Below are 23,410 nucleotides of genomic sequence, written 5' to 3'. Positions count from 1 at the left end.
CGTGTCCTCCTCCTCACTGAGTCCCTGCCGCTGCCACTGCCTCAGCCTGGGTGCTTCTTGGGCATCTCCTCTCCATCAAGGCTGGGCCGACCCTCAGGGACCATGCTGGAAAGTGAGGGGTTGTTGCCATTTCCCACAGCTGTTGTTGGCCATCATTAATCCTCTTCCTACTGCTTTTTCCACCTCCTGCTGGCTGCCTTGATGTAAGTTTTTTAATTAAAATTATTTCTACAAGCTGTACCCTTACTTCTTATTGGAAATGCATAACTCTGGGCTCCATGGCAGGTCTAGGGGATCAAATGTATATTTTATCAGGACCCCCAGTTGACTTATATCTACCCTGAAATATGGTAAATACCATGATCTATCATGTGATGATGACAAAATGATTTAAGTCTACTAAGGAGGGTCCTGAGATTATACAACTATCATAGTGGTCTGTGCATCAAGAATGGCCTGGAAACCAGATAAGTCAATCCAGCACTGCCAACAATCTTGTTTCCTCTTCAAGCCACGCATCTCACATATAATGGAAAGTTTGGCTGTGTCACCCATGTATGCCACCTCTCAGCAATCCTAGTTTTCACGTAGTTCACTTTATCCTGGCCTTCAATGCTGCTTGATCTGGGGCGTGTTCCTGACTGTCCCCATGGGGTTCTCTGAGTTTGCTTCCCCATATCTGTCTCCTTACAAAGTGGCTATTTGCACTCTCAGTATTTGACATTCAAGGCTCCTCATTAGATATTTTCCCAAAGCTTTCCTTTAGCTTTGTATCTATGGAAACAAGCTTAGAAATGCTTTCTTAATTCCAAAGAACAATTCAAGAAAATAATGCTTGTTTTGAAGATATTATTCCATCTCAGGAGGTAGAGGACAAAAAACAAAGAACCAGTCAAAAAAGCACTCAGAACCCATAGAGTTGAAGCCCATCAAAGTAGTACAGCAAGATGTACGGTGTTCACAACACATTTCCCAACAATTAACTCCTGCACCTTAAAAATAAAACACAGAATTCTGGTAGATATCTTGAATTTGGAACAATTTATTCTTATTCTTAAGTATATGCAATGAAGAACTTGAAATCAAGGGAGTTACTCGAGATAAGAATTTAGTTTTTCTTTATTTTTGAAAAATGTCATAGGACTTGATGGTTGGCAGGTCCTGGCTCATGAGCCCCCTTCCAGAACAGGTATGGAGTTCTCTGTGTGCGAGACGCTGATTTTTGTCTTTAAAGTTTACTTATTTACTTTGAGAGAGCATGTGAGTAGGGGAGGAGGAGAGAGAGGGAGAGAGAGAATCCCAAGCAGGCTTTACGCTGGCAACACAGAGCCCAATACAGGGCTCAAACTCACGAACCGTGAGATCATGACCTGAGCTGAAACCGAGAGTTGGATGCTTAACCAACCTCTCGGAGAAGCTGATTTTGTGGATAGGTGGGCCAGCAGGAACTGCCTCAAGATAGTGGCCCCTGCCTCAGACAAGAACTTTGTTTGCAGAAACAAAAGATGTGTGGCAGACCGTGGCCTTTTCAGCCCCTGATGAATGTAGATGTCACCTTCAGGGACAGAGTTAACCAAGCAAAGTTGTGGGGAGCTGGACTAGGGAGGACCAGTTGTCATGACCTGGTGATTTGTGTTGGTCCCCAGAGCCCGCCTCACTGACAGGCACCAGCTTGCCTGTGTTTGTGTGGGTTTCTCGCTGTGTCCCCCGCTGGGGAGGAAGCATGGATGTGGAGGGGCACTGAGCCTGCAGCTACCCTGTCACACAGAATGAGGTGAGAGAAGTTACCCTGAAGGTTTGCAGCAGGCAGTGCCTGTGAAGCCTACAGTAGAACAGATTTCAGCTCTCAGTTGCTCCTGGGCAGTTGACTGTAAGGCCATAGTAATACACACCAGTTGTGAATGGCTTTGGTCTCAGACCCCCGTGTGCTCTTTGGCTCTGGAGACTGTCTTCTTCCTCTCAGTGGGATCACCAGCGTCCTGGATTGTGGTTTCTGCACCCAGACAGCACTGGGATGAACATGATGGGTAGAAGCCCTCCTACCCTGAAAGCCCCAAACCTCTAGATGCTTTGGGAGGGACATCACAGTGCCGCCTTCCTGTTCCCTTCTCATTCCCTCTCCCTCCTCCTCCCCACCTTCCCTTCCTCTCCCCCTCCTCTCTCTTTCTCTTTTGTCTTTGGAATCAGGACCACAGCTTTAATCTGGGATCTTGGGGGAAGGAGACAAGATATTGTGACTTCAGTGCGGGTTGCTGAGATGAGGGGTGTCTGAGCGCTGGTTTCAGGGCTGCTTCCTGCTCCCAGAAGTGCACAGCTCCTAGAAGTGCACGGCATCCCAGCCTCTGGTCTGAGGCTTTTTATTCTCTTGCTTGTTGTTCAGGGTCTATTTTAAAAGAAGCAGTTCTTAATGTGGAAAAGGTTTTCTATCCATGCTTGGATACTCCATCTGATTAAATGCATTTTTGCTTTTGATGTGATAGAAATGTTCAGGAAAACTATCGTGAGAGTACGGAATTTGTGGTTATGTGGGTCTGTGCCCATGGCATGGCGATGTTGGGAGCAGTGACAGCAGGACCCTGTGCCAGGCACTATGGGCACTTTATCTTCACACCTGCTGAGTGCAGGGAACTCCCCGCCGCCCCCCACCCCCACCCCCACCCCCCCCCCCCCGCATTCGCAGCTGAGACAACTGAGCCAGAGAGGCTTTGCCAAGGCTGTGCGTCCACCATGGGGTAGAGCCAGGCCAATACTTCCTCACTCTGGATGGATGTTAAAAATGAGGATGACTTTTAAAAAGAATATTTCTTCAAATCTTACACCTTACTTTTCTTTGCTAATGCCGTTTCTAAAAGAGTATAATTTAGTGTAATTCCCCAGAACCTCATGTTTTCACAGTCCTTACTGTTTTCTACCTGGGAGAGACTGATAAAATGGCTTTGGTGAGAATCACTGTTTTGATAAATTCTGGCACTGAAATGAAATTGATAAGATTATTGAAGGGCTCCACTAGACACAGTGACTGGGGGCTCATGGGGCTCAAGGCACAGTTGCTCTTTTCTAAAGGCCTGGACAAGCCAGGACAGGTACACAAAGTCAGGAACAAAAAACAGAGCACGTGGGGTTCTGTGGGGGATGCGGGCAGTGAGCTCTGCAGCACATTGGGCACAGTGGTCAGTGTGGGTGCCTGGTGAGGCTTCTAGTGCAAGTTAGCCGGGAAAGGAAAGTAAGGTTTATATTATTTAACTTTGCTATTATAAATGTATATTTAAATTCTACCCCTAACATGAGGCTCGAACTCGTGACCCAGAGATGAACAGTTGAATGCTCCACTGACTTAGTCCCTGCCTTATATTTTTGAAGTTATGAAGTCTGTGTATGTTTCTTGCAAAAAGGTGGTACTGAAGTATGAAACACCTTCCCAGAGGCAGCTGTGGGGACTTGAGTGTCTTTCCCGAGACTGCTTCTTGGCATTCACATGACTCAGGCTGTTGCTATGCCGACCGGGGTGTGAGTGGGAAACCTAAAGAAGGCTGTTTCTACTGATGGTTTACCTGCTGCCGGCCGTAAAATAGGGGCCTCTGACGAATAACTGCTCAGTGACTACAGTGAGTGAGTGAGTGCAGTCAGTGGCTGGTGGGTTTCAAAGAAGACACATGCTTGGTAGAGACAGCAGGTGACGGCTTAGACCCTGGGTCCCGGTGTCCAGGTGACCTTTATCTCAGACTTTGCCTGGCACCGGCTGATACTCCGTTTCACACTGTCAGGTGCCAGCTCACATCACCTGGGCTTTATAGGCTTCTGTGAAATTGGTTTGACACCTTATTCAGAACTTCCTTTCTCCCCTGCAGCTGTCAGGGGCAGGGGTGAGGCTGCCCTCAGCCTCCACCTGCAGCTCACCGGAGCCTGTGCTCCCTCTGCCTCAGCAGAGACCAGCCCAGCACCTGCTCCTGTTGCTTTTGGAAGGGCTGCCCTGCTGACCTGGAGATTCCGGAGGTCACGGTGGAGGAGAGAGAACTGCCACCGTATGTGTGCACCCAGCTGCCACTCCCCTGGACCTCTGTCTGCTCGTGGGAGGACACCTCCTGCTGCCTAGCGAGTGGGCCAGGCCCGCCAGGCTCCTGGTCCAGGACAGGGCACAGTGCCTCCCTGCATGCTCTCGGGGCGCTCGGCCTTCACTTAATGAGGGTGAATATATTGATTACCAAATACCTGTAGCCGTTCACTGTGTTTTCGTGCCACTTTTCCAGTACGAGGAGTATTTGAACCAAGAGAATGTTGCTGAGGTGTGGACTCCTCACATTTGGGAGCTGGGGCAGTGGAGAGTTCTTATTCGGTTTCTCAGCCCTGCACGCCCCGAAGTGATTCTTCATGCATTAAATCACCCAATTTACTGAGTGCTGTGCTCCAGGGACTCTTGGGGGAGCTGGGGACTCCTGGCAGAGGACGAACAGGAACGGGAAGAATAGAAACTGTGAAAGTCCACCTGTGGGGAGTGAAATGGAGCTGAAAAAGGGTGTTTGTGCCCACGTCCAGGTCTGAGGTTTTACTGGGGACCACTGTGAACCGAGAGCTGTCCTCCCTCACCTGGCATCTGCTGTGGTGGAGACTGCAGCCCAGAACCTGCCACAAAGGGTCACCCAATATCCTTCTGGTGCTGCAGCTGGGAAGGCTTTCCCGCTGCACTGAGATAGTCAGATCTGTTCATTGCCTGGTTCCAATGGCTCACCTTGGCTTAAACATGAGCCTTCCCGTACAAATCGCCACACACACGCACCGTCTTGCAGCTTTTAGATTATTGCTATTTAGATGTCTGAGAGCCAAGAATCAGCTCCCAGAGAAAATGGTCTGGGTTAGTGGAGAACAAACAATGTATACACCAAATCAAGACCCAAATCAAAAACCAACAAAATAAATGATGTCTGTCCACTCCTGGGAACCCCTGAGGTGCAGCCAGGGGGTGTGCCCTGTGCCTGGACCTGTCTGCCACTGTTCATCTACTTCAGTGTCTGCTCTGAGACACGCCTCAGGTTGACTACCTCTGGGGTGGTGCTCCTGGTAATTGTTGGCAGGATGGGCCCCGGGACAGACACGCTTTGCCCATACCCTTCGTTTCTGCATGTGGCTGAAGGCACCTGAGTCCAGGTGTCACCATCTGCCTGCTCTGTGAGGCCTCCCATCGCTTCCTGCTGGGGTGGGAGCTGCTCTGCAAAGCTCCAGGGAGCTGAGACAGGGTGTGGAGGCCAGGAGCAGAGCCACGGGCAAGCAGGAGCCCAGTGGTACTGCCTTAGGAGGAGCTATATGGTGAAAGGAGAAGCAGTGAGCAGGAGCAGGGGCTCTCCTTCCCGCCAAGGGTGCACGTGTGTGCGGTCACTGGCCAGATACTGGCAAAGATTTGCCTTTTTCTTTCCTTGGGTGTGTTCCAGGCCCACAGAAGAGCAAAGGTTGCAGGTGGAGGTAGGAGAAGGGATGGGAGTTGCGGGCTGGGATCTGGACAGAGGGCTCCACCAAGTAAGGTCCCAGTGGTGTGATGTGCCTGTGTCTGCCCTGGTGAACCCTTGTGTGGACACAAACTCACCCCTCTTACTTGGAACAGCTTGCAGTAGTGGAGAAAGCACGTGTGTGTGGGGGAGACAGACCAGGCTTTGAGTCAGACTGTGGGCATATTCTTAACCTTCTTGAGTCCAGGTTTCCTTTTTTTGCAAAATGGGAGTAGGCATTGCAGTAGGCAACTGGGAGAGTCATTACATTGTATTGTTGTTTGCTTTGGGAGTGCTCAGTGAGAAGGGGGAGTGATCAAGTAAGAGAACTATGTATGAGAAGACTTCGTTATTTGTGAAAGATTGCCTTTGCGAAGAGATAACGTACTTGTTATACTAGTTATTAACGTTCATTTGAGTAGAATTCGCATGCCAGCTGGAGTTTGTCATCATTTTATTTGGCTGTCATACTAAATCTTTCTTGGCTTAGTAGCATTATCAGCTCTCAGTTTTTAAAAAAAAATTTTTTAATGTTTATTTATTTTTGAGAGAGAGAGAGAGAGAGAGAGAGAGACAGAGTGCGAGCAGGGAGGGGTAGAGAGAGAAGGAGACACAGGATCTGAAGCAGGCTCCAGGCTCTGAGCTGTCAGCACAGAGCCTGATGTGGGGCTCGAACTCACAAACTGTGAGATCATGACCTGAGCCAAAGTTGGACGCTTAACCAACTGAGCCACCCAGGCTCCCCATCAGCTCTCAGTGTTAAGATTTCCTGAGAATACTTGGGTTCTAAGCATGTTCCAGTGGCTTTGTACAAGATACAGTCACTGCTCCTGTTCATATGGTCCATCTGAGAGACAACCTGTTTTGTTGTTTGGTGAGAGAATTCATTTTACTTTTATCTTTTTCTTACATTCGGTCACAGAACCTCTCCTATTCTGCTAGTGTGCACTGGCATCCATCTCAGTGCCTCTGCAAACACCTGTGGGAGGGAGGGAGCTTGGGAAAGAGCAGACCCTGGAGGGTAGTCAGCTTGCCTGTGGGTGGGCGGAATACTGGTGATGCGGATTGCTGGGCTGGGGCCTTCGATTTTCAGCCCACTCTCCCCTCTACAGCAGCATCCCAGTCTGGAGGGGACACCCTCCGAGTGGAAGGGCTGCAGTGGGGATTCGTGCAGCTGGGGGTCGGCAGTTAACCGGCCAGGGCGTGGGAATCCTGCTCGTGTGGGCTCTTTCCACCACAAAATACAAAACCCTTTCTAAATGTCTCAGGAATGATGGGAGGCAGAGCTGGCCTGGCTCTGCAGAATTGCTGGATCTTTTTCTGTTTGAACAGGCAAAGAAAAAGAGGCATCAAGGTGGTGACGCAATCTTGCGCAGTATTCTGAGAAAATAAAGGGGAAGCAGAATTAGGACTAAAAAGATTTGGTATGCACATCTGTGAGTGTATTGTGAGTGCGTGTGATGTGTCTGCCTGTGTGTATCTGTCAGCGTGCGTGTGCGTTCTGAAGCTGGAGGGAAATCTGTGGATAGATGCATAAGGGGTGTTCCCACCTTCACAGCTGGTCTCTGGGTGGTCAGCCAAGGGAGCAGTTTGAGCATTTTGGAAATGCTGCCTTTGTTTTCATGGAAAGGGGGGATACCACCATCAAAGCCGAGCAATTCTGGCTGTAAGCTCTGGGCACCAAGATGGACTGCTTCACGGGCCTGCTTCACAGGTTTAACTGCCTGGCTTTGGAGTCGCACCTGGTCTTGAGGCCATTCACGAGCTCGACTGTGAGATTGCTGTGTGAACAAATCGACTTTGGAGCCGTGCCCAGCCTGCCAAGGGAGAGGGAGGTGGGTGCCGCTGGAGAAGGAAGTGTGTCGGATGGAGAGCACGGGGCGGGGCCAAGTGTCTCACACAGATGTCTTTTTCTTTCTATGATTTATGGTCGTGATTAGTGTTAGTAGGTGGCTGACACTTAAAGTGAAATATGGCCTTTCTTAATTTTAGAGCAGATAACCACACAAATAAATTAGCATATTGCATGGTGGGGTGGAGTATGCTTAACGCTTGCAGCTCTGCTGATAAACAACTTGAAATACTGCTGGTAGAAGTCTCTCTGCCGCATTTTTTAACCAGTTCCCTGTAAAGGATGGAACGAGGCACGCGCAGATAGCAGGTTGTTGAGGGTCAAGATTCAAGTGTTAATTGCGGTGCGTTTCTCCTTCCAATTGAGTCTAATTGTCAGCTGTGATTAGAGCAGCACAGGAAGTGGGGAAAGGCTTCTTCCTGCTGCCTTTCCTCACCGTCTGTCATCTGCAAGTTCCATGTGACAAACAGGGTTGTTAATGTGAGTGGTGGGCCTGAGCATGGGGCTGCTCCTCCACGGTCTTCTGTGGCACTGGCAATGCGCTGGGATGGTCCTGGGCACAGAGAAGGGAGCATGTGGCCCTCTGAGCATCTGGGGCAGTGGGAGGGGCGACCAGACTGCCCAGGCTCCTTGCGAGACCCTGGGTGGTTTGCATCCGTTCTTCCGGCAGAGACCATCTCCTGGGTGGCTGGACTTGAGTCTTAAAGATCAGGCAGCCCGATTGTCCTGCTCATGAGACTGAGACTGGATGGGCCCGTTGCCTTTCTCAGGGTCACTACTTCTGGGGGAACAAGATCGGATGCAGGTCTCGCTAACTCTCAGTGGTGGCTAACCGTCTTTTGGATGCTTCTTGGCAGTTTTCCTTCCAGTCTGTTGTACCTTTCCCACCTCACAGGGCCTGCTGTGGGTACTCAGTGGGGAGGGCCTGTGAATGAGAGGCCCCAGGGGGCAGAGCCAGGGGGAGTGGGGAACAGGGGCGCAGTAGCAGACAGACAGCAGCACGCGGTCAGTTCGTGGATGAAGTGGGCAGCGATGTGTGTTCCAAGCAGACAAAGACAGGACGTGATATTTGTCATGAGATTATTTGTTGCTTCAGGAAAGCAGACCCTTTGCTTTGAGTTGAGTCCCAGGTGGCTGACTGAGGGGCATGTCCCTGGGTTTGTGCTCCGGGCCTGTGGGCTTCTCCCAGGGAGTGCGGGGACTGTAATATCTCTCTCTTGAATTGTTGTAAGGGCACAGTGAAACTGCTTATTCTTGTGAATTCATGGCAGCGCTGTCCCCTGTTAGATGCTGCTCCTCTGCTTCTAGAACAGAAGCTGCTTTCGTAGCTTCTCCAGTCCTGTTTTTGTGCCTTCCTCAACCCGTATTTGTTTCAGGGAATGCTTCAACTCTGTGGATTTTACAGCAGTTCCCCAGTGAGCAAACTAACAATCAGAGACTGTACAGTGACCCAGGGGGTGGGTCCCCTCATAGTTAATAACCTCTTCCTAACCTGCCGTTCTCTTTTGTGTATCCTGCTGCTTTCTAGCATCTGCATTATCTCAACGAAGTCAGATCCAAAGAGCCTGTGTGTGTCCGCGTCGTTTCTTCGAGACTCGGGAGTCAGTGGCTGTAATGGCCCTGGAGAGCCGCACTGTTCTTTGTAGCGCTGACTCATTTCTCTTTTGTCTTTCCTCCCCAGGCTGTTTGTTCGAGGATGGCCTCTGCAGACCGTCTGAGACCTGCGTGAATGGTAAGTGTGCGAGTCCCAGCCGACATGCAGCTGTGGGTGTGGGCTTGCCTCTACCCTGCTAACCGCGGATGGGGCTCACCATGTGGAGGGAACATTCTGGGCGAGGTTCATTTTCTTTGATGCTCGCGAAGAGAGTTGTGGAGCTGAAACTTCTCTGGGCGTGATTAAAAAGTTAATGGAAACCTAACGGAAGTGGAACACATCGTTTATATGCACGTGTGTGTGTCTGCGTCTACATCTGCATCTGTACCCAGGATTTACGGCTGCTCACCAGCAGCTTTACAACAGTAGGTGATGGAATCGGGTGCCCCGACTCCGGCTGGAACTGCCACATCCCTCAGCCTAGTTTTGCTCCACCAGCAGGAAGCCGTTCATCCTTTAGACCACCTGTTTTGTTCTCATCAGGAAGAGAAGAGATGTCTGGTACTTTGTGTTTTCAGGTAGAGCTCTGAGCCCCGCCAGTGGCTGGGTCTGGAGGGGTGGGAACGTGAGCTTCCCTCCACCACATCTGCCCTGCTCAGGAGAGACCTGTGTGCTGTGTGATGGCAGCAGATCTGGGGCAGTGTGCCATTGGGTCGTGGCCTTCAAATACTAAGGGAGGGGTTAGGGTACAACACCTGCACAGGGGCTTTGCCCTGTACTGCTTCTCCTGAAGCCACACGGAGTCTGCAGGTGGGCCCGGGTAGCTGTGGGAGGACCCATGTGTGGGGCGTGCCTGTTTTCCTACTGCTCCTGGTCTCCCCAGGTAGTTCAGGGAGTGTGTTTTGGGTGTGGATTTTGTTCTTGCCTGGAGCCTGCCACAGACGTCTCTGACTGCCCCTGTTCTCTGTGCAAACGCGGGTGTCTGTGGGTGGAACCTGGCTCACAGAGGACCTAGACCCTGGAAGCCCTCCACGAGTAAAAGGTGCCTTGTGCCTGACCACCCCTGAGCTCAGTTGGTCCTTGCTGGGCCCACATGGGACACATTTGAGGGTCTGAAAGTCAAAAACCAGGTGCTTTGAGTGTCCCTTGGAGTGAACAGTGCTGTGGACCAGACCTGGGATTTCAGGGCTGGGAACAATCATACTTGTGTCCTGCTAGCTCATGTGCCATGGGGACAAATTGCTGACAACCCCGGATAGTTTGTTTTGTGTGTGTGTGTGTTTTCAGGGATTGGGGGAAGTTCTGTGCAGACTGTGATAATGGTGACTTAGGCTGGGGGAGAGTACATTAGAACCTCCATGATGGCAGGATGTGGAGTGTTCAGCCGTGTGGCCCTGCCAGCTTGAGCGCCTCCAACTCTTATACACAGTCAGGCCTCTCCCTTGCCCTCCCCTCCCAGGCTGCTTGTGATTGTACCCTGTGAAGCTTTTATTTGGAAGCAGGGTTTTTTTTTGTTTTTTTTTTTTTTTTAACGTTTACGTATTGTTGAGAGAGAGAGTCAGAGCATGAGCGGGAGAAGGGCAGAGGAAGAGGGAGACACAGAATCCAAAGCAGGCTCCAGGTTCTGAGCTGTCAGCACAGAGCCCAACGCAGGGCTCAAACTCACAAGCTGTGAGATCATGACCTGAGCTGAAGTCGGACGCTTAACCAACTGAGCCACGCAGGTGCCCTGGGAAGCAGGTTTTAAAAAATAATCTTACTTGTAAAAATGTGTCACCTGCCTTCAGTGAAGTTTGACTGTAAAGAAAATAGCTATGTGCATGTTTAATTAAATTGGGGATGTAAGCGGCAGCAGCACAATGGAAACTATAGTTTCGTTCACTCTCCTTTGTCCTTGACAAAAAGCAGGCCTGGAATCACAACTGTCGTGGGGGTTTTCCTTCCCTAACCTCAACTTGCCTTCCTGGCAGGGACTCATATTAACATTATGTAAGATAACAGCTTTGAGTTCTTTGGAAAAAGAAAGCAATTTAAATGTAAATATATATGCAGGCTTTGATTTATGGAGACAGACAATATTTGATATTTTTTCTAATACAGCTAAAGTCTACGAAATAGCAAAGCAGGCATCATCCAATCTCACAAAATTGTGTGCTATGAGTAGCTGATGGGGAGTTAGTAAGGAAAACATACCGTCTGGGTCTGTGGTTGCCACTTCATTCACCCTACAGGCGAGTGGGGCAAGGAGGCGTGGCCCAGCAGCCCTGTAAGGATACAGAGGGCAGGCCCCTTTGGGGAGTCTAGAATGTTCTGTGGTCAGACACAGGTTTCTTCTCTTTTCTTTCCCCTCCCTTTCCTTTTCTTAGAATGGAGAGAGAAATATATATACCTATTAACCTTCTATATATTTTCAAAGTGTCCAATAGATCTTTGAAATCACAATTAAAATTTTTGCATGGGATAATGTACTTTATAAAGAAAGTCAGTGGGGCTCCTGGGTGGCTCAGTCGGTTGAGAGTCCGACCTCAGCTCGGATCATGATCTCATGGTCCGTGAGTTCGACCCCCGCATCGGGCTCTGTGCTGGCAGCTCAGAGCCTGGAGCCTGCCTCGGATTCTGTGTCTCCCTCTCTCTCTCTGCCCCTCCCCTGCTCATGCTCTGTCTCTCTCTCTCTCTCTCTCTCTCTGTCAAAAATAAATAAACATTAAAAAAAATGTCAAAAGATAAACATATTTACCAGCTCACGCATCTGAAGATGGCTACTGTAAAAAAACAAAAACAGAAAATATCAAGTGTTGGTGAGGATGTGGGGAAATGGACCCCTAGGGCATCATTGGTGGGAATGTACAATGGTGCAGCTGCCAGGTTCCTCAAAAAATTAAACACAGACTTACCATATGATCTAGCAATCTCAAAAGAATACCCCAAAGAATGGAAAGCAGGGACTCAAATAGATATTTGCACACCCATGTTCACGGCAGCCTCATTCACAGAAGTCAGGTGGTAGAAACGACCCAAATGTCCATCGCCAGATGGATGGATGAACAAATGTGGTATAGATGTACAACAGAGAATCATTCCGCCTTGGAAAGGAGGGAAATCCTGACACCTGCTACAGGATGGCCGCACCTGAAGGACATGATGCTCATCATGTGAGCAAAGCCAGTCACAGAAGGACAACTGCCCTGTAATTCTACTTCTATGAGGTCCCTGGAGCCGCCAGATCCATAGAGACAGAGAGTAGAGGGTGGGCGCTGGGGAAGGGGGATGGGGAGTTAGTGTCTAATGGCGACAGAGTCTCAGTTTGGGAAGATGGAAAGTTCTGGAGATGATAGTGGTGATGGTTGCACAACAGTGTGAACATGCTCAGTGTTGCGGAACTGTGCGCTTAGAAATGGTTTCGATGCCACATTTTATGTTATTAGTCATGTTATTTAATATCACAATTAAAAACAAGATAACCGGGGGAGGTTGGAAGATGGCAGCGTAGGAGGACGCTGGGCTCACCGCGCGTCCTGCTGATCACTTAGATTCCACCTACACCTGCCTAAATAACCCAGAAAACCGCCAGAGGATTAGCAGAACGGAGTCTCCGGAGCCAAGCGCAGACGAGAGGCCCACGGAAGAGGGTAGGAAGGGCGGCGAGGCGGTGCGCGCTGCACTGACTGGCGGGAGGGAGTCGGGGCGGAGGGGCAGCCTGCCCGCCAAGCAGAGCCCCCGAGTCTGGCTTGCAAAAGCGGAGGGGCCAGACGGACTGTGTTCCGACAGAAGCGCGACTTAGCGTCTGGGAGGTCATAAGTTAACAGCTCTGCTCAGAAAGCGGGAAGGCTGGAGGACAAAGGGAGGGAGAGCTGCTGAGCCCCCGGACGACAGAGCTCAGTTTAGTGGGGAACAAAGGCGCTCGCCAGCGCCATCTCCCCCGCCCATCCCCCAGCCAAAATCCCAAAGGGAACCAGTTCCTGCCAGGGAACTTGCTTGCTCCACGCAAACACCCAACTCTGTGCTTCTGCGGAGCCAAACCTCCGGCAGCGGATCTGACTCCCTCCCGCTGCCACAGGGCCCCTCCTGAAGTGGATCACCTAAGGAGAAGGGAGCTAAGCCTGCCCCTCCTGCCCCCGTGCACCTTGCCTACCCACCCCAGCTAATACGCCAGATCCCAGCACCACAAGCCTGGCAGTGTGCAAGTAGCCCAGATGGCCACGCCAACCCACAGGGAATCCCGCCCCTAGGAGAGGGGAAGAGAAGGCACACACCAGTCTGACTGTGGCCCCATCGGTGTGCTGGGGGCCGACATCAGGTCTGACTGCGGCCCCGCCCACCAACTCCAGTTATACACCACAGCACAGGGGAAGTGCCCTGCAGGTCCTCACCACTCCAGGGACTATCCAAAATGACCAAACGGAAGAATTCCCCTCAGAAGAATCTCCAGGAAATAACAACAGCTAATGAACTGATCAAAAAGGATTTAAATAATATAACAGAAAGTGAATTTAGAATAATAGTCATAAAATTAATCGCTGGGCTTGAAAACAGTATAGAGGACAGCAGAGAATCTCTTGCTACAGAGATCAAGGGACTAAGGAACAGTCACGAGGAGCTGAAAAACGCTTTAAACGGAATGCAAAACAAAATGGAAACGACGACGGCTCGGATTGAAGAGGCAGAGGAGAGAATAGGTGAACTAGAAGATAAAGTTATGGAAAAAGAGGAAGCTGAGAAAAAGAGAGATAAAAAAATCCAGGAGTATGAGGGGAAAATTAGAGAACTAAGTGATGCACTAAAAAGAAATAATATACGCATAATTGGTATCCCAGAGGAGGAAGAGAGAGGGAAAGGTGCTGAAGGGGTACTTGAAGAAGTAATAGCTGAGAACTTCCCTGAACTGGGGAAGGAAAAAGGCATTGAAATCCAAGAGGCACAGAGAACTCCCTTCAGACGTAACTTGAATCGATCTTCTGCACAACATATCATAGTGAAACTGGCAAAATACAAGGATAAAGAGAAAATTCTGAAAGCAGCAAGGGATAAACGTGCCCTCACATAGAAAGGGAGACCTATAAGACTCGTGACTGATCTCTCTTTTGAAATTTGGCAGGCCAGAAAGGCTTGGCATGATATCTTCAGTGTGCTAAACAGAAAAAACATGCAGCCGAGAATCCTTTATCCAGCAAGTTTGTCATTTAGAATAGAAGGAGAGATAAAGGTCTTCCCAAACAAACAAAAACTGAAGGAATTTGTCACCACTAAACCAGCCCTACAAGAGATCCTAAGGGGGATCCTGTGAGACAAAGTACCAGAGACATCACTACAAGCATAAAACATACAGACATCACAATGACTCTAAACCCGTATCTTTCTATAATAACACTGAATGTAAATGGATTAAATGCGCCAACCAAAAGACATAGGGTATCAGAATGGATAAAAAAACAAGACCCATCTATTTGCTGTCTACAAGAGACTCATTTTAGACCTGAGGACACCTTTAGATTGAGAGTGAGGGGATGGAGAACTATTTATCATGCTACTGGAAGCCAAAAGAAAGCTGGAGTAGCCATACTTATATCAGACAAACTAGACTTTAAATTAAAGGCTGTAACAAGAGATGAAGAAGGGCATTATATAATAATTACAGGGTCTATCCATCAGGAAGAGCTAACAATTATAAATGTCTATGTGCCGAATACCGGAGCCCCCAAATATATAAAACAATTACTCATAAACATAAGCAACCTTATTGATAAGAATGTGGTAATTTCAGGGGACTTTAACACTCCACTTACAGAAATGGATGGATCATCTAGACACACGGTCAATAAAGAAACAAGGGCCCTGAATAATACATTGGATCAGATGGACTTGACAGATATATTTAGAACTCTGCATCCCAAAGCAACAGAATATACTTTCTTCTCGAGTGCACATGGAACATTCTCGAAGATAGATCATATACTGGGTCACAAAACATCCCTTCATAAGTTTACAAGAATTGAAATTATACCATGCATACTTTCAGACCACAATGCTATGAAGCTTGAAATCAACCACAGGAAAAAGTCTGGAAAACCTCCAAAAGCATGGAGGTTAAAGAACACCCTACTAAAGAATGAGTGGGTCAACCAGGCAATTAGAGAAGAAATTAAAAAATATATGGAAACAAATGAAAATGAAAATACAACAATCCAAATGCTTTGGGACGCAGCAAAGGCAGTCCTGAGAGGAAAATACATTGCAATCCAGGCCTATCTCAAGAAACAAGAAAAATCCCAAATACAAAATCTAACAGCACACCTAAAGGAAATGGAAGCAGAACAGCAAAGGCAGCCTAAACCCAGCAGAAGAAGAGAAATAATAAAGATCAGAGCAGAAATAAACAATATAGAATCTAAAAAAACTGTAGAGCAGATCAATGAAACCAAGAGTTGGTTTTTTGAAAAAATAAACAAAATTGACAAACCTCTAGCCATGCTTCTCAAAAAGAAAAGGGAGATGACCCAAATAGATAAAATCATGAATGAAAATGGAATTATTACAACCAATCCCTCAGAGATACAAACAATTATCAGGGAATACTATGAAAAATTATATGCCAACAAATTGGACAACCTGGAAGAAATGGACAAATTCCTAAACACCCACACTCTTCCAAAACTCAATCAGGAGGAAATAGAAAGCTTGAACAGACCCATAACCAGCGAAGAAATTGAATCGGTTATCAAAAATCTCCCAACAAATAAGAGTCCAGGACCAGATGGCTTCCCAGGGGAGTTCTACCAGACGTTTAAAGCAGAGATAATACCTATCCTTCTCAAGCTATTCCAAGAAATAGAAAGGGAAGGAAAACTTCCAGACTCATTCTATGAAGCCAGTATTACTTTGATTCCTAAACCAGACAGAGACCCAGTAAAAAAAGAGAACTACAGGCCAATATCCCTGATGAATATGGATGCAAAAATTCTCAAGATACTAGCAAATCGAATTCAACAGCATATAAAAAGAATTATTCACCATGATCAAGTGGGATTCATTCCTGGGATGCAGGGCTGGTTCAACATTCGCAAATCAATCAACATGATACATCACATTAATAAAAAAAAAAGAGAAGAACCATATGATCCTGTCAATCGATGTAGAAAAGGCCTTTGACAAAATCCAGCACCCTTTCTTAATAAAAACCCTTGAGAAAGTCGGGATAGAAGGAACATACTTAAAGATCATAAAAGCCATTTATGAAAAGCCCACAGCTAACATCATCCTCAATGGGGAAAAACTGAGAGCTTTTTCCCTGAGATCAGGAACACGACAGGGATGCCCACTCTCACCGCTGTTGTTTAACATAGTGTTGGAAGTTCTAGCATCAGCAATCAGACAACAAAAGGAAATCAAAGGCATCAAAATTGGCAAAGATGAAGTCAAGCTTTCGCTTTTTGCAGATGACATGATATTATACATGGAAAATCTGATAGACTCCACCAAAAGTCTGCTAGAACTGATACACGAATTCAGCAAAGTTGCAGGATACAAAATCAATGTACAGAAATCAGTTGCATTCTTATACACTAACAATGAAGCAACAGAAAGACAAATAAAGAAACTGATCCCATTCACAATTGCACCAAGAAGCATAAAATACCTAGGAATAAATCTAACCAAAGATGTACAAGATCTGTATGCTGAAAACTATAGAAAGCTTATGAAGGTAATTGAAGAAGATATAAAGAAATGGAAAGACATTCCCTGCTTATGGATTGGAAGAATAAATATTGTCAAAATGTCAATACTGCCCAAAGCTATCTACACATTCAATGCAATCCCAATCAAAATTGCACCAGCATTCTTCTTGAAACTAGAACAAGCAATCCTAAAATTCATATGGAACCACAAAAGGTCCCGAATAGCCAAAGTAATTTTGAAGAAGAAGACCAAAGCGGGAGGCATCACAATCCCAGACTTTAGCCTCTACTACAAAGCTGTAATCATCAAGGCAGCATAGTATTGGCACAAAAACGGACACATAGACCAATGGAATAGAATAGAAACCCCAGAACTAGACCCACAAACATATGGCCAACTCATCTTTGACAAAGCAGGAAAGAACATCCAATGGAAAAAAGACAGTCTCTTTAACAAATGGTGCTGGGAGAACTGGACAGCAACATGCAGAAGGTTGAAACTAGACCACTTTCTCACACCATTCACAAAAATAAACTCAAAATGGATAAAGGACCTGAATGTGAGACAGGAAACCATCAAAACCCTAGAGGAGAAAGCAGGAAAAGACCTCTCTGACCCCAGCTGTAGCAATCTCTTATTCGACACATCCCCAAAGGCAAGGGAATTAAAAGCAAAAATGAATTACTGGGACCTTATGAAGATAAAAAGCTTCTGCACAGCAAAGGAAACAACCAACAAAACTAAAAGGCAACCAACGGAATGGGAAAAGATATTTGCAAATGACATATCAGACAAAGGGCTAGTATCCAAAATCTATAAAGAGCTCACCAAACTCCACACCCGAAAAACAAATAACCCAGTGAAGAAATGGGCAGAAAACATGAATAGACACTTCTCTAAAGAAGACATCCGGATGGCCAACAGGCACATGAAAAGATGTTCAACGTCGCTCCTTATCAGGGAAATACAAATCAAAACCACACTCAGATATCACCTCACGCCAGTCAGAGTGGCCAAAATGAACAAATCAGGAGACTATAGATGCTGGAGAGGATGTGGAGAAACGGGAACCCTCTTGCACTGTTGGTGGGAATGCAAATTGGTGCAGCCGCTCTGGAAAGCAGTGTGGAGGTTCCTCAGAAAATTAAAAATAGACCTACCCTATGGCCCAGCAATAGCACTGCTAGGAATTTACCCAAGGGATACAGGAGTGTTGATGCATAGGGGCACTTGTACCCCAATGTGTATAGCAGCCCTCTCAACAATAGCCAAGTTATGGAAAGAGCCTAAATGTCCATCAACTGATGAATGGATAAAGAAATTGTGGTTTATATACACAATGGAATACTACGTGGCAATGAGAAAGAATGAAATATGGCCTTTTGTACCAATGTGGATGGAACTGGAGAGTGTGATGCTAAGTGAAATAAGCCATACAGAGAAAGACAGATACCATATGGTTTCACTCTTATGTGGATCCTGAGAAACTTAACAGAAACCCATGGGGGAGGGGAAGGAAAAAAAAAAAAGAGGTTAGAGTGGGAGAGAGCCAAAACATAAGAGACTGTTAAAAACTGAGAACAAACTGAGGGTTGATGGGGGGGGGGGAGGGAGGGGAGGGTGGGTGATGGGTATTGAGGAGGACACCTTTTGGGATGAGCACTGGGTGTTGTATGGAAACCAATTTGACAATAAATTTCATATATTGAAAAAAAAACAACAACAACAAGATAACCAAACTGGGAGAACCATTTAGCAACATGTCAGTGGACCGGAGGTTCTTATTCTGAATTATGAAGAGCCCCTACACCCTATAAGAAAAAGGCAAAGAATTGAATAGGAAAATAGGCAAAGATGTGAATAGTAGTTTGCAGAGGAGGGAGGAAAATGGCCCACTTACTGTATGAAAATGTGTTTACCCTCAGTACTACTTAGGGGAAATGTGAATATAAAGCTTACCTGCAGATTGCCAAACATTCACATGATGAATGATACCCGGCACTGGTGAGGGCTCAGGGAGATGGGCCCAGATGCACTTTGCTAGTAAGCACATGAGTTGGTTACAGTCTTTTGGAATGTAATCTGGCAATATCTATTATATGAAAAATATACTGATAACTTGATTTGTTTTGGGGATTCACGTATATAAAAGCGAGGGTATGCCACAGTATTTATACTGGCAAAACCTGTAACACCTGTAAATCCACTGATATGGGAAGTTTCATAACTTATGCTGGGTCTATAGTATGGAATATTACATAGATACTTAAAAAATGAGTTAAGTGTCTGTCTGTTTCCTGACCAGGAAAAATGTCCCTTGTGTGATAAATAGAAAAAGTAAGTTGCAGGGTAGTGGTTATAATATGATTCTGTTTTCTGGGAGTGCTCCCCCACTCCCACCCCCAGCAGATGACCGGAAGGAAGAATGTGTCTTTTGGGGGAACCAGGGGCAATTTGGGGAGGATATATATGGGGGAGATTAACTTGTGTTTCAAGATCTTTGTATTGCTTTATGTATTAAAGCAATCTTTAAAAAAAGCAATCTTGTGTTACTTTTGTAATAAAACTTACCTAAGAAAGACATTTCAGAGTCTGCTGAGCTGATTTTGAAAGGCAGACCTTTCAAAGGTTCAGGCCTGCTGAGTCAGGTGCTGGCCCTCAGCTCCCACGGGGGTATCCCTGACGATGCAGGAGACCCCTGTTCTGGCTTCACATGGAAGCTTCGAGGTAGGAGTGTCAGGTGTCTCAGGTGGGGTGGGGTAGTACTGAGCAGGGACCTGGACAAGAACCGGCACACAGAATGGCCCCACAGATCCAGAGGTTGAGGCTTGGCGGGGGGTCCCTGCGGGGAGGGGGCAGCACCCCGCGTCTCCAGGACGGTGTTCCAGCTCCAGAAACAGTATCTGTCAGTGGACAAAGAGCCTCAGTGGGCCCCACTGTGTGTAGAGTGGGGCTGAGGCCGAATCTGGGGGAGAGGTCAGCTGGGGTCAGTTCTCAGGCTGCATACCCCCGCTTCTTTCTCGTGTTGGCCCTTCCTGGGGTGCTGCTGCTGGCCCTCAGTGGGCCAGGGCTCTGAGCCACGAGCACGTGAAGGAACCTGCCTCCCTCCCTCTTCTCTTTCCCTCCATCTTCTCTTCCCCTCCTTCCTTCTGTCCTTCTTTTCCTTCCGAGACTCTCGCGGTCTGTGAGTTCGAGCCCCGCATCGGGCTCTGTGCCGACAGCTCAGAGCCTGGAGTCTGCTTCGGATTCTGCGTCTTGAGGTGTGAAGGGAGCAGACCAAATAAATATTTTTGTTGGAAGTGCTCAGAACAGTTTTTTATTTTCATTTCGTGTTTAGTGATCACAAGCTGGGCCTGTCAACTGCAGGTCGTGATCTACTGGGGTGCCCAGCATGCTGTGGAAAATTTGATAGACTGAGCTCTTCTGTTTTATTGCTCTAAAAAAAGAAAAGAAAAGAAAAGAAAAAGAAGAAGCTTTAATTTGACAAGTGGGGGATGATGAAAAAGTACAGTGTATTTGGAAAGAGATGAGGTAGTAGCAGTGAAACCTAGGCCATATGAGTTGTGACCACCCCGAGAGCCTGGGAAAGCCTGTGGGATCCGGACACCCTGGGGCCCCTGGCCCCTATGGGATCTGGACAGTCTAGGGCTCCTGACCCCTGTGGAATCTGGATACCCTGAGACCCCTGGGCCCCCGTGGGATCTGGACACCCTGAGGCCCCTGGGCCCCCGTTGGATCTGGACACCCTGGGGCCCCTGGCCCCTATGGGATCTGGACAGTCTAGGGCTCCTGACCCCTGTGGAATCTGGATACCCTGAGACCCCTGGGGCCCTGTGGGATCTGGACACCCTGGGGCCCCTGGGCCCCCGTTGGATCTGGACACCCTGAGGCCCCTGGGCCCCCGTTGGATCTGGACACCCTGGGGCCCCTGGCCCCTATGGGATCTGGACAGTCTAGGGCTCCTGACCCCTGTGGAATCTGGATACCCTGAGACCCCTGGGCCCCCGTGGGATCTGGACACCCTGAGGCCCCTGGGCCCCCGTTGGATCTGGACACCCTGGGGCCCCTGGCCCCTATGGGATCTGGACAGTCTAGGGCTCCTGACCCCTGTGGAATCTGGATACCCTGAGACCCCTGGGCCCCTGTGGGATCTGGACACCCTGAGGCCCCTGGGCCCCCGTTGGATCTGGACACCCTGGGGCCCCTGGCCCCTATGGGATCTGGACAGTCTAGGGCTCCTGACCCCTGTGGAATCTGGATACCCTGAGACCCCTGGGCCCCCGTGGGATCTGGACACCCTGAGGCCCCTGGGCCCCCGTTGGATCTGGACACCCTGGGGCCCCTGGCCCCTATGGGATCTGGACAGTCTAGGGCTCCTGACCCCTGTGGAATCTGGATACCCTGAGACCCCTGGGCCCCCGTGGGATCTGGACACCCTGAGGCCCCTGGGCCCCCGTTGGATCTGGACACCCTGGGGCCCCTGGGGCCCTGTGGGATCTGGACACCCTGGGGCCCCTGGGCCCCCGTTGGATCTGGACACCCTGAGGCCCCTGGGCCCCCGTTGGATCTGGACACCCTGGGGCCCCTGGCCCCTATGGGATCTGGACAGTCTAGGGCTCCTGACCCCTGTGGAATCTGGATACCCTGAGACCCCTGGGCCCCCGTGGGATCTGGACACCCTGAGGCCCTTGGGCCCCCGTTGGATCTGGACACCCTGGGGCCCCTGGCCTCTGTGGGAACTGGACAGCCGAGGCCTCCGGCCAAGGAGGTTTTCTGGCTGAGGAGACCTGGCTGCATCTGGCTCTGTGGGGAGGGCGCTGCTTCACTGGGAAGACACGCTTGGTGTTTAGGATCTCCCAGCTCCTAAGGCTCATTTCAGGGAGCTTAACAGGGTTTCCATAGAATTTTTTTAAAAAATCAGCTTCATGATAACCCTTTTCACTACTTTTTTTGTTTTTTTTTATGTTTATTTTGAGAGACAGAGTGAGTGAGCAGGGGAGGGGCAGAGAGAGAGAGAGAGAGAGAGAGAGAGAGAGAGAGAGAATCCCAAGCAGGTTCTGCACTGTCAGCACAGAGTCTGACGCAGGGCCCAAACTCAGGAACAGTGAGGTCATGACCTGAGCCGACGTTGGACACTCAACCAACTGAGCCCCCCAGGCGCCCCTTCACTACTTGTTCTGGGAGGTGATGCTCCTGTTTTGACCATGCTATCTGGGTAACGAGGCAGCCCTGTGGGGTTACTGAAGTAGTGGTTCTTTGCTCATCCTGACTGGGCTTCCAGACTCCGAGGAGGCAGACTTGATGATAGTTTTGTCTGGATAAATCACAACTTCATGGTGTTAGAAATTCCGGATAAAGATGTTGAGGAACATGGCCTTTTAAAGGTCATTTTGGGGCGCCTGGGTGTCTCAGGCAGTTGAGCGTCCGACTTCAGCTCAGGGCATGATCTCGCGGTCTGTGAGTTCGAGCCCCACATCGGGCTCTGTGCCGACAGCTCAGAGCCTGGAGCCTGCTTCGGATTCTGTGTCTCCCTCTCTCTGCCCCTCCCCCACTCATGCTCTGTCTCTCTCTGTCAAAAATAAACATTAAAAAAAAATTAAAAAAAAGAGATCATTTTATCAGCAAGGTATAGAGGCCACATTTGTGGGTTTTGCTCTTCACCGATGACATTCACTTGCTTTCCTTGGACGATTCTGGAAGCACGCTTTTGGGAGTTAATGTGTGAGAGTTGTGTGCCAGCGCTTGTGTTCAAGGCTGCGGCTGACGTCTCTTGTGAAGACTCCCGGTGTTGTGGGAATGACAACTGGTGGCCATTCATGTTTTCTTTTATCCATTCAGTCGTCAGGTATGTTTCCACTGCGGGCCCTCACTGAGCTAGCTGGCCAGGAAGGCAAATGAGGCAAACCAGGAGACTTCAAGAAACTAGGAAGAAATTTAGGTTTGAATATTCTAAAACTCTTCACTTTTCGGTAACCCTCTAATTGCAGAGGACAGCTTTCAGTGACCCAGGCTGCACTGGACCCACTGGGAGACGCTTGTTGCCTTGACAAATTTCTGAAGCTCAGGGGGAAAGTTATACTAATTTGTTGTGTGCCCACATAGTGGGGCATTTGTAATCCGTGTTGTGTTTTAAGTATTCTGGGAGCCCATTTGCCTGGCGTCAGCGAAGCAATTTCTTTCAGGAAGCGTGGTTCTCCTGCTGTGTCCTCAGTTCTTAACGATAATCTGCTCCTTCCACGGAGAAGGGACCTGGGGAAGCTGATGTGTTCCCGCCATGGTAGAGCTTCGGCTGGGGGGAGGAGCACCCTTCCGTGGTCCCCTCTAGGGAGGAGCACCCTTCCGTGGTTCCCCGTAGGGAGTGAACAGTGAGTGCTGGTGGTGCAGCCACTACACACATGGCTGTTACTTTTGCCACAACCTGTGATGTCTCAGGAGACTCGTCTTGCCGGGTCCATCCCTTGCAGCAGACCTGTAGACCTGCAGGAAAATCCGCTGTTGGCACGGGCCGACTGAGCCGTCGTCACAGGGTGATTTAGCCTTAGCCAACTGGCCAGAGAGCAGAACAGGCAGAGTGACTTTGCGGCTGTTTCACCGCCTCTTTCTGTTTTCCTACCTCCTCCAAGCAGAGGACGTGAACTTGCACTTCTTCCCCCGTGTGCTCTCCGTCGGTGGGCCCCAGCTCTGACAGGCTCAGCTTCCGGTGCCTCTCCTGAGGCTCACCCCACACCTTTGTGCCTCTCCTGGACTTGTGTCCTCCCCTTCCTCCTTTTGGGCCTTGTTAGTCTCCCTCTCTCACTTCTCATCCTTTAATGG

The 23,410-nt window shown here is 48.7% G+C and overlaps 1 protein-coding gene across 4 annotated transcripts in view; it reads left to right on the top strand.

Moving 5' to 3' along the window:
- Window positions 1-23,410, top strand: part of PTPRN2 (protein tyrosine phosphatase receptor type N2) — an 814,681-nt gene that overhangs the window by 79,563 nt on the left and 711,708 nt on the right. For all 4 annotated transcript variants that reach the window (XM_053898672.1, XM_053898673.1, XM_053898671.1 and 1 more), the window contains exon 2: window positions 9,011-9,061. In XM_053898672.1, the coding sequence (XP_053754647.1) occupies window positions 9,011-9,061 (51 nt within the window). The remainder of the gene's footprint in view (window positions 1-9,010; window positions 9,062-23,410) is intronic.

This window comes from Panthera pardus, unplaced genomic scaffold (genome assembly GCF_024362965.1).
Source record: "Panthera pardus isolate Hobbes unplaced genomic scaffold, ASM2436296v1 HiC_scaffold_9, whole genome shotgun sequence".
NCBI lineage: Eukaryota > Metazoa > Chordata > Mammalia > Carnivora > Felidae > Panthera > Panthera pardus.
This window is presented reverse-complemented; position numbering and strand designations above follow the sequence as displayed.